This window comes from Carica papaya, chromosome 4 (assembly GCF_054855325.1).
Source record: "Carica papaya isolate Zhongbai chromosome 4, ASM5485532v1, whole genome shotgun sequence".
Lineage (NCBI taxonomy): Eukaryota > Viridiplantae > Streptophyta > Magnoliopsida > Brassicales > Caricaceae > Carica > Carica papaya.
This window is the reverse complement of record NC_142312.1, coordinates 11,897,295-11,909,551: the sequence shown is the minus strand read 5'-3', so window position 1 is coordinate 11,909,551 and position 12,257 is coordinate 11,897,295. Positions and strand designations below refer to the sequence as shown.

The 12,257-nt window shown below is 32.7% G+C and overlaps 1 protein-coding gene across 1 annotated transcript; it reads right to left on the bottom strand.

Annotated features, from left to right (window-relative positions):
• Nucleotides 1-8,925: 8,925 nt before the first annotated feature.
• On the bottom strand, nt 8,926-9,809 carry LOC110809451 (late embryogenesis abundant protein At1g64065-like). The gene has a single exon (XM_022035295.2). It carries the CDS (start codon nt 9,723-9,725, stop codon nt 9,099-9,101), a length of 627 nt encoding a protein of 208 aa, XP_021890987.2. The 5' UTR covers nt 9,726-9,809; the 3' UTR covers nt 8,926-9,098.
• Nucleotides 9,810-12,257: the final 2,448 nt, after the last annotated feature.

Here is a 12,257-nt window from a genome sequence, read left to right as displayed (position 1 = left end):
GCCAGAGGAGCAACCGCACCAGAGCACTCCACTGCTGGTAAGTTTTGATTTTTTGGATTTTTTCGGCTAACCGAGGCCCCTTAATGTATTTTATCATAGGGATTGATGCAAAGTCGGCTAAAAACGGCCGAAAACAACCGACCCAATGCGGACTGCTGCCGTGGGCGGCGACACTGTCGCCGGAGCACGGTAGAACTGCCGTGCCAGAATTTCTAAAATTGGCCAAGTGGGCCCTAGGTCTGATTTTGGATTTTTTTGGGACATTTCTAGGTACTATTAATGAATTTTAATTCCCAAAGAATAATTCAGGGAACCCGGGAACCGTTCGTAAATGCAGTCGAACAGTGTAGCTTTTCAGACATCGAATTGAGTAAGGATCCCTCACCCTATTCCCTATTATAGAATTAAAGTCTAAATAAATAATAATATGATATTTTTGTGAATTTAAAAAATGTGCATAATTAATTACGGATTGCTAATGGAGCCAGAACTGGAAATTCTCTACTGTTGCTTTGTGTATTGTTTTATAGTTTAAATATATGATAATACCTTATTAATTGATTTTATGGCTTTGAATGCATGTATGACTTATTCTATATTTTTACTGCTGAATCGAGAAAAATGAAGATTAAACGGTAAAAATTGTGTGATGAAATGAATAGATGAAACGACAGCCTTACTGGATATCCTGGGAGATGGTGGACGGACTGGGTACATAGGGAATCCTACCGTGAATGTTGTCTCACAATGGACGAGGTATGGAGACTTGATAATTTGGTGCTCATGTTAGACGGGGTATAGGGACGGTTCGCTTTACCCTCATACCAGACGGGGTATTGAGGTTTGGTAAATTGACACTCATACCGGACGGGGTATGGGGACAGCCTGTAATTGAAAATGTTAAATGAAAGGGTTCATGTGTAGCGAGGACATCCCTATGAACCCCCATGGATACCAACAGACTGGTAAAAAAAGTGATAATTATTGTGGATTTATTGATGATGGACATAGATTTATAATGTATGTTATGATTACTGATTATACATGGACTCATGATTTGTATAATATTATTGTCTATATAAATTATTTTTTTTTATGAATCCCACTACGGTAAGTGAACGGTAAATGATTTTTATGATTGATAAATGAATTTGTCAAATTTAGTGCTCCATTGATATTTTTTTTTATACCAAACTTTACTTATGTGCCGGTGATATAATGTGATATTCTTACTGGGCTAATGTAGCTCATCCCTTATTTAACCATTTCAGATCAAGAGGACCAGGTTCCAGAGCTCGATCCGCAAGAGCATTGCGAGTATATGCTAGTTTTTTTTTATTTTCCGTTCATTTCTTTATTTCTTGTATTTCTTTTAAAAGAGTGAATTCCGTAACACTGTTTGGTACTTTAAGTTATTGTGTAAGGAATGTAAACCCTTGAACTCTTATTACAATTTCACATTTAATTTATAACTTATTTCCTTTGATATTTCTGTGGTCTCTACAAAATAAAATATTATGCAAAACACATGGTAAAAAACAAAATCAATAAAATATTTTAGTGCAAAATTCATGTTCTTATTTTTATTATTTCACATGTTCCTAATTGATTTGATGAATTCTCTCGAATATCATATACGAACCTCAAATGTATATTCCCATACTCTCAAAAGTCAAAAATGTAGTCGAATATCAATCGTCATTTCGAAACATTATCATACACACAAAAGATCATAGATACACTCGAATCTCCTTCATAATCTCGAAACATAATCAGATACGCATGAAAGATCACATATACGCTTGAAAGACCATTTCTAAAGTTTTATCGCGCGATGCTGTTTATGTCATCATCAAAGAAACACAAAATGGATCCCCCATCACATGGGTAGCACACATACAAATCACATAATGGCCACAACAGGTATGTTTGCAAGGTGGCCCACACTCACACGAATACTTATCCACGTTTGGATTAGATTTCAGACTCTATCCATGTGCAAGTTTACCATACCCGCTGAACTTCAGCCACACACACACACACTCCTCTCCTCGATTCAGACTAAACAAGAAGGTATTCAGGGTCCCTACCCTATTCACTCCTACCCTCTCATTCCAAAATTATCAGTTTGTTTAAATGATTATTTCTTAACCTCAATTATTTCTTTTCCTTCCTATTTTTACATTTTTATTTTATTTCTTTTTCTTTTTCAATTTTTCTTTAATTGGGGATTTTCCTTTTCAATTTCATATTTCATCAGTTCAAATAATTCAGTCCAAATAATTTTCAATCCATTGGATCCGTTTTCTAGTTTTATCTCCTCATAGGGTTCTAATTGCTTAGGTTTACTAATCATAATTCAGATTCTATTTTTTTATTGAAAATTGGGTCAATATCCATTCAAATTTCAAATTTTATAATTTAATGAAATGAATGCACCTTTTGAAATTCGAACCAGGTTGAGATTTAGAAATACCTACTCTCCTACACGTCTTTTTAGATACACCTGAATGTCCAAATTCTCCTGCACACACGACATAATTAATTAAAATACTTCAAAATACTAAAAATTAATTAAATCAATTTACGAGTTCCAACAACCACTCAACAGAATACCCGAATCTATCGGGATCTGTACCCGAAAAACCTTTCGGCTCCCCGTTCGGCAAATTGGATTCACGTTTCTTAGAAAACACTTTTCAGCTTTGTAGACGACAAATCGTATTCCCATTTTTTGAGGAAGACTTTTCAGTTTCTCAAACACCAAATCAGAACCCAAAATGGCGGATTGGATACCCATGCTCGGGAACGACCCTTCAACTTCTCGAAGGGTCAACTTTCCCTATTCTCGAGGAGACCTCCTTGGTTCCCGCGCGACCAGCCTGACACCGTCCTTGCTCCACTATCGTTCAACAACAACCAAAAAACACGAAAAAGTTTTACCTTTCCGGCTGGGCAATTCGGCCTCGGCTTGGCTCCTGATGGTCTTCTCTCGGCCACCCCGCGGCTCCCTAGCTCCCAAACCTACACACACACACACATATGAACACCCGTTTGGTTAAAAACACAAACCAAAAGAAGAAAAAGAATGCACCAAGCTCGGGTGCAGTGCTCGAAAACCCAAACAGCCTCGGTCTCTACCGTCACACGACACCTCGACTGTTTCCTCTTCCTCCTTCTTCCTTTTGACTTGGCTTCCACCGTTCTCCCACCTTTGCCTCTCTCTTCTTCCCTTCTTTTCCCTTGCGGTGGCCGTTAGCAGCTCCCTTCTCTTTTCCGTTCGGTCCCTTCTCTTTTTTTTTCTCCTTCCTCCTTTTTTTCTCATTTTCCTTCCTCTTTCTAGCTTCCCTCTTCCTTCTCTCTCCCTCTCAGCTTCCCCGCGAGACCCTCTCCTCTCTTCCCTCTTTTGCTCGGCCACTCTCTTTTTTCTCCTTCTTTTTCTCTTTTTTCGACCTTCCTCTTCCTTTCATCTCCTTCCTCTTCTCTCTCGGTTTCCTCCTGCGATCCCCTCTTCTTCCTTCTCCCTGATTGCTCCTCTCTCTTCTCCCTCTCTCTTTTTCGGCTACCCTCACAATGAGGAAAAATCCTAAATTTTTCATTTTTATACCCATTCATCCCAACCATCGAATCTCTCTGACTCGATCTGGGCCATTTGTTCTCTTCTTAAAATCTCAGTCATTCGATCTTCTTAGACGGTTCAATCAAGACCATCCATTTCCTGATTTCCTTTGCCCCTTTCCACTTCCCTTTATTTATACTTTTACCCCCCTTTTTTCTCATTTATTTCATTTAAGTCCTTATTCAAATTTCATTTTTATTTTATTAGGTGGATATTACAATAAAAATATTAAACTGATATAAAAATCAAATAAGTCAAAATTTAATAGCAAAATATTTTAAAACAAACTCTAATTCCTACTCACTTGGTTTTCTTGAGACCTTGTTAAATAATTTATCATGTGATTAAATTTATAATTGAATGTTACTTATTCGAAGAAATATTATTGTACACAATCTATGTTAATTTTGCAAAAAACTCAACCATAAAGAAGGTAATCAAAGATTTTCAGTTATAAATTCAGGTATTAGCACTTACATTAACACATATTATCTTCATAATTTCTAATATGTATTTAAAGTTAAAAATTATGTTTATAGTTGATATTAATAATCATAAAGTTATGTCATGATTATGGAAGATCATAACTTCGACAATGATAACATTATGGATAGATATATCATATCACTTATTAGTGATTAAATATTTTAACTAAATTTTTATATGATTAGTTATCTAATGAGATTTGATTGATTGGATTGTTATATATTTTTTTGTTATTTCTGTATAAACATTGTGTTTTGTCGCTATGTGTCATGTCACGTTTTTTATATATTGTCAAATTTAATGTCACGTATACTTTTAGATACTACAGCTAAAATTATAACATACATATTTTAGTCTACCCATATCAACTAATATGTTTTTTGTTGTCATAAAAAAAAAAAATTTGTGTTATACATGTTAATAAGAAGACAAACCAATGACAAATTGGCTATGAATGAGTTCAACTTCTAAAAGATCAACTTGTCTCCCTCCACCTTATTGTTAAATATTTGTATTTTACACTATTTAAATATATATATATATATACATACAAATAAAACTACTTGTTTTTTCACCTTGGTGGCACTTATGTACTGCCACTTAGCATAGTTTTTATGCCACCACCCAAGATTTGTTCTCTTTTCACTAATCATGCTCTATTGCTTCAATTTTAGACTCTAATTTCATGGATTTGTTCTTAGTTTGTGAATCTTGGTTTTTTTCTTTACTTCCATAAGCTTATTTCATGATCTCTCTACAGTTATACCAATCGAAAATCTCTTCAATATATTTTCATGACCTTTATAAAAGGGAAAACTTCTCTAAAAGGAAGGAGTTGGTGGTATAGGTTCATGGGTTATATAAATGGAAAATTTCGTTTGTAAAGGTCTTGTAAATTTATTCTGATGGTTGTAATAGTCTTTTGCATAAACTTCACAAATACAAGAAAAGAATATAGTTCTATGATTAGTTATATTGACATAAAACTAACTAGAAACTATTATTATAAGGTTTTTTTTGTAGTTGTAGTAAATTTTAAATATTATCCAATTAAATGAAATTTAAAATGCATTCATTGATTTTGTAAAGTCCCAGAACTTAAATAAAAATGAATTCATAATTTAAATGCGTAAGCAAATAATAAAGTTCGGGTTTATATTTCTTACACAATAATTTGAATTTTTCAATAGGGCTACGAGAATGCCCCTTCTAAAAGACAAACGGTAATTAAAGAAAAAAAGAATAAATAAGTATTTTAGGATAACCTCCACTAGCACTTGAAAAGAGTCTAAGAGATGAACTACTCACAACTCTCTTACTAATCAAGATCTAAATCTTGGTTTTCTTGATTTAAAATGGTTAATGAAATGGTGAGTTATACTAGTGCAGTTAGAATATCACACTAACCACAAATACGAAAAATCAAAAGTTGGTAAAAATCATAAAAAAAACTAATGGAGCCATTGCTTTAAGTAAATACATTTGATTTTAAAACATTTTATTCGATACTTACCATTATGGTTTTTCCAAAATCAACTTATGAAGATAAATAATTAAATGATATTTTAATTTCATTCATAGGATCACAATTCTTCATTTTTTGAATTACTTACTAGGAACCCTGAGGGTCTACAGGGATATCCCTTCCCTCGTAGACCTAGTATTAAGAATTGACAATTAACTCGGCTGTTCTCATACCTCGTCCGGTAATAGGCGCTAAAAACACCATCGCCTCGATATCCCGTCTGGTATGAAGGTGAACCAAATCTTCCAAAATCCTTAGTGTATGGGACTTCTCAGCCCCGTCTGACTGAGGTAATGTCCACGGTAAGTTTCCTATATACCGAATCTATCCACATTTTTTCAGGATGCCCAGTAAACTTTTCTTTATTTAGATTCTCCAAATAACAACCAAAACATACGAACATCTCATGTCCTATTCACTGATTAATTTAAATGACATTTAAGCAAGCGATTTAATTTATCATAACTAATAACTAGGTAATCAGATAACTAGATAAATCATGCAAAAAAAGACCGAATAACCCAGATAATCAAGAAAACTATAAAAACTATCAATGTAAACATGCACAGTATAATAATAAGTAATTTAAGCAGTACAGAAAAATAAACAGGGAATTAGAACAAATGTGAACTAACCAGTTCCAGCTCTACTAATGACCTGTAATATTTTTAGGATTTTTTTAATTTTTCACAAAATACATAATTATCAATTATTAATCTTCAATTTACCACAATCGAGAATATGGTGAGAGATCCTTATCTAAATCAGTATTTCAAAATATTGAACTATCCACTACACCTCTCAATGGGTTTCGGATTTCCTGAATTTTTTCTTGCAGAAACCCAAAATACTCGTCATGTATCTAAAAATATCAAAAAAATCTAAAATTAGTGTTAAAAACTCTTTACGGCTAATTTTAGGGTTTCGGCACAGCGCCGCTGCCCATGACGGTGGTTTGCCTCAGCTTAGTAGATTTTGGCTGGTTTTGGTCAGTTTTGACCGATTTTTATACGCATCCTTGTAAAAAACACATTAAGAAGCGTCGATTGGCCAGAAAAACTAAAAAATAGAACATATCAAAGGGAGGGGTCTCTGGGTGCGGCGGCTCCGCCGGTTCTCCTTCGCAGCTGGGCATTCTTCTTTGGCTAACCTGCATAAAAAGGAATGGCGAACACAATGGTCAAAGAATCGCGTGAAACGGAAAATGGAAAGGGGCTCATCGGAGGGATTCTTAGGTTTTGGCTGTGGCGGCTCTGTCGGGCTTTACCTGTCGTCCCTCTTGCTTCGATATTACCACAGGGAGGCTCGGAATTGAATTCCGAACAGGTAGGAAAAATTTTACTTTTTTTCGCGGTCGGTGGTGGTGACGGTCAGCTGTCGACCTTTTTCTCCGACATCTGGTTCTTTTTTTCTGGTGGGGTCTAGCGGCTAGGGTTTGGGTTCCCTTGTGAGGGGAGTTTAAATACTCCTCTCATCTTCGATTCGTGTAGTTCGTTTATGTTGACGTGGAGTGAAGAGAATCGTTCAATCGTTTCCCGTTTAGGCTGATGGCGTAGCCGAATCTCATCCGTTCATCGCATTTGATCTCGTTCATCCAATCAAACCTAAAGGAAGAATGCATCTGGGCCGTCCACGTGCGTGGGATCAATCTTGGGTCGTCGGATTGCTGGGCACGCAGATTGCCTGCGTGGTCCTCCCGCGTGACGCCAACGTTAGCGTGTTTTGCCACAGGTGCGTCCTGATTCATCGTGGCTGCTAACTGGATTGTCTCACGTGGCCGAATTTTTTCTATTTATATTTTGACCCCATATTTCTAATTTTTCTTTCAGAAACACCATCCGAATTCAAATTTTCACCAATTTTCTCTAAAATTATTTTTAATTCCATCCATAATTTATTTTTTCTCAAAAATTCAATGAAGTAAAATATAATAAATTAAATAATTATTTTATAAATAAATTAATAAAAAAATTATCCCGAACTGATTTTCAGTCTCGAATATTATAGATTTCCTTTAAATTCAATACAAGTTTACCTTTTCTTTTTGTTTAGGATAGATTTTTTTTTTTTAATTTTCAGTTGAACTAAAAGTTGATTTGGAAATGAGTTCCACGAAAATTTTGAATTTATTCTAAGTCTACTTAATCTTAATATGAATAACGTAAAACATAATTTGTTGTGTTTGAATTACCGAAACTCTGTTGTAACATGAGCATTAGAGATTAATATAAGAATTAGAACTAGAAATTCCTTAAACCTCCCAAATTTCAAATAATTTCAAGAGATAAACTGAAATGATATCTTATTGTTTGAATTTGTGTTTAAGAATATTGGGAACGTGTGAAAAGGAATTATCCGATTTGACCATTTGACTTAAAGCAGAAGATGTATTCCTAAATTTTATTGAAAAAGATTTATATGGTGAGAAAATTAAAATATAAGGATAGTTGAAAGGAAATCTCCGGACCCTTCAATTTCCAAATGGTTGACGAAGGATGTGACAATGGCAAGTTGAAATTGTCCACATATATCGGGGCATCAACGACAAGCAAAGTTGCTACTAGCAATTTCCTCAATTTCTAATGACTTCGTTTCTATCTCCACCCATTTTATTATTATAAATATTCAAAAGTATAGGCTTACCAAGAAAGAAAAATGAATATTTAGGAGTGGAGAAGACTTATTCATTTATAATGAAATTTATTTATTTGCGAAGATCATATAAAAACTCATAACTATATTTAAAAGGATCTTTTTATACTTAGATTTAAATTTTTATTTATTTTAACTATAAAATATTCCATTTTTTTTTAAGAAAATAATAGAACTTGAATTTATTTAAAATTTTGTATGGAATTATCATAAATTTCATTAACTTTACAAAATAATTTTTTTATTTACTCCAACCACACATAACTTGAGAATTATTTTAGCCATATGTACTATCCTACTTTTGTAGCATTTATGTATTCAAGCAAATCTCTTTCTTACCCACGTCATTAGAACTACGTAAAACCCTTTGAAAAATAAGCTAACTACGTTTTTTTCCTTCCACATAATTAAAGCAAAAAATGTCAATCGTGATTATTTTATTTTTATTCATGAATTACTTTAACAATGAACAAGAACATGTTTTACATCTTGATTTGAATGACCCAAGTTTTAGAACCATCTAGAAATTTTATGTTCTCTTCTCTGCTCGTACAACGAAATAAGCTTAATTTTACTTTTGAAATTAAAATTTATATATGCATGGATATGAATATTTATAATGATATGAAATTGAAGACATCAATTCTTTGAATATGTAATAGATCTTTATTACTATTTATATAAAAAGATTGCATTTCCAATCTATCTACAACAAAATCAAAACTATTATAAAACATATATGCATAAAGAAAAACAGACAAATTATGTAGTTGCTTAAGCAACTAAAAAAAAAAAAAAAAAGATGATGAATTAATCCTATATCATAACATTTTGCCCGCACCTCTCCTCTTGAAATGCCTTTGTTAAAACATCAAATCTCATGCTGCAATTCATCTTTGCCACTACAGATTTCTTTATCACCCCCATTATTTTCACTCTTCCGTCAATCCTTGTATTGATTCCCATCTTCATCATTCCCCCAGTCCTTCTCACACTCACATCTATGCTAACATTTAAAAGAACCTTTGATTTTGCTTTAATCTTTCCCGAAGGATTCCGGGCTTCCCCGACCACAGTCCCCTCTTGGTACACCCTTGTCACAGCATCGCTATATTTAAAGGATGCTACATTAGGATTCTTCACTGAAATGTCAACCACAAGTGACATTTTTATGTCCGAATCTCGTAGAGTTTGGTTTTCGTCCTGGTGAAGTTGTTGAACAGTTATAGAGTTCATGGTGATCTGGGGATGATGAATATGAAAGGCTGTGAAGCTGAGAATGAGAAGCACGACCGCCGGAATTAGTAAGAGGGTGGTGAAGCAACCGCAACACTTGAGATAATTTCGTTGGTGAAAGTTGAATTGCATAGATAACTCTTCTTCATTTAGATCGCTGCGGAAAGGCGCTGAGGCTAATGGCTTCACCTGCTCCTTCTCCGCCATGGGCAAATTTGTGTGACTGGCTTTGGATTAGAGAAGGGTTAATTTGAAGATAATATATCACATCATAATTATCTATCATATATGAAGACCAATAAACAAATAAATAGAAAGAGAGAGAGAAAGAAGTGAATATTTTTGTACTCCACGCGTTTGCAAGACCTCTACGTTTTGACTGTTGACTTAGAAAAATTTTGATAGAATTTTTTTGCTTTGAAAATCACCTAGTGTATATGCATGGGCCTTGAAAATTGCAGGCTACTTTAAGAAGGCTCTCACATGTAATTCTTTGTCCTACATATTATATATGATTATTAGTAAGGGAAGAATATTATATTTCTCAGCTCATTTTATACGTTTATCTGGATGGTCTAGATGTATCTATCCACCACAGTTTACAAGTTTGGATGTTCGTTATTTTTATCTGATCATTTCATTGTGTTAATTAATTATTTTCATATATATATATATATATATATATACATATAGATATCTAACTTATCTCTTGTTTTTTATGATTAATTTTGTCTCTTTATATATGGGTATTTGCGACAGATCTTAATCTATGTGTGTATATATATATATATTATTACATTATTTATGTATATATTACCAATTATATATTAAGAAATTAGTGTTGAAAAGTTCAGTTTAAGATATATGTTTATAGATGATATGAAAAATATAGATAATTAAGTTGCCGTCCGAGGTCATGCAAAGGGTGGACCAGCATAAAGAAGGGAGTTAAGCACCATTAGGATCAAATCCTTTAATCTTTAATCTTTAATCTTTAATTTGATTAATATTAATTCTCCTGTCAAAATAAACATTAAAATTTAGCGAACTTTTACTAAATTTCGGTCTTAATTTTCATAATTATCTTCTTATTAGCCATAGCCAAATTATACAAATTCCATGACCTCTCATATAAGATATAAAATACATCCCACTTTTTCAACTAAATAAAAAAACTTCATAATAATTTTAGTTAAAGATAAGTGTTAAATTGACGTAAATAATTAAATAATTTCCTTTAATATTATTATATTTCTATTGGAGCACTTATGCTATATTTTTTTTTGTTTATTTTGATCTTTTTTATAAAAAAAAATTTCAGCATCAATCCTTAATGCTAACATCATTAAAACTTGGTTAAATTGGTGACTAATTATGATATGGCAGCACGAATCTTTTTTTTTTTTTTTTTAATCTATGTCCACGTGATCCCCACCTAAATGACTTATGGCCACATGTGTCACATATATTTTATTTTCTTTATATATTAAAAATTAAATATGAAATATCATATTATGGAGAGATACTGTTAAATAAATTGTTGACACCATTATGGTAAAATGGTTAAAATTTTTATTATCTATTTAGTAAGAGAAGTAATAGTACTTTTGTTATTGTTGTTGAATTTAATCCGGCCTTAAATATTCAATGAGCCCATGTATTATCATTTTTTTATTTAAGCATTTATGTTATATTTTTGTCTATTTTAATTTAAATTATTATTTGTATATTGATATTAATTATATGTGAAAATACATTTTCAGTCCAATCTTATTTATTTTTATTTTATTTGGTCTGTATACTGATTTTGCATCAAACTTGTCTCATATTTTTGAAGATGTTCGAATTAGTTCCTCTCTTTTATTAGTCAATAACACAATTTACATTTAATGTTACATTTAACGAGTCTTGACATGTTACATATTTTGTTAGTCACTTATCTATGTTAGATGTCACCTAACATCTAATATTAAAAAAATTTACATGTAGAGTTTGAACTAGTCCAATATTTTTTAAAAAATGTATTTTAACATATCCAAAACAATTCTACCCACCCACGAATTCCTAAATCCCAATATCTCTTCTCTTTCCAACTCTGTTGATCACGAAGAAAAACCCCTACCTGTACCCTTGCTTCTCTGTGTGAATTGAAGATTTAGTTACTTATAGAGCTCTTACTCCAAAGGACCTGACCATTAATTTCAATGAGTTGTATTTCATCTAGGTGTTTCCATGTTTTAATTTGATTGTATAAGCTTAATAAGTTAATTGATGAGTTAGGTGCAACTAATGAACTACGTAGATGTGGTGGCCTTGAAAATCCATATGGATTCCAATTCCACTTGTTTCGATCAAGTTTCGACATAGACCATACTTGATTACTTGTTTATCGATCTTAATTTTTGCAGTCTGATAGGCCAAAAAAGTGTAGTTGATTTTTAAAATAATCACTTTGTTTTGATAAAAAAAAAGGCGAGATGAGTAACAATGGTGGTGTTGTTTAAGATGCATTATTCTAATAGTACTTCTAATAATCTATGGTTTAGAATCAGAGACATGATCTAGCCTGAATCCAATACATCTTTTGTTATGTTCTCCACTTTTCTTTGTTTAGTATATTTTTTTTTTCGGTTTGATGATGCTAAGCTTGCTTGAAATATGAAAAGGAGAAAGAGAAGAGAAGAAACAAAGAGTTATTTATCAAGAGCCATTAGTATAGTGTTTAAGACTTACTTGGAG

Bases quoted from the DNA above. Each gene is read 5' to 3' on its own strand.
- LOC110809451 (XM_022035295.2), bottom strand. From the start codon at position 9,725: ATGGCGGAGAAGGAGCAGGTGAAGCCATTAGCCTCAGCGCCTTTCCGC.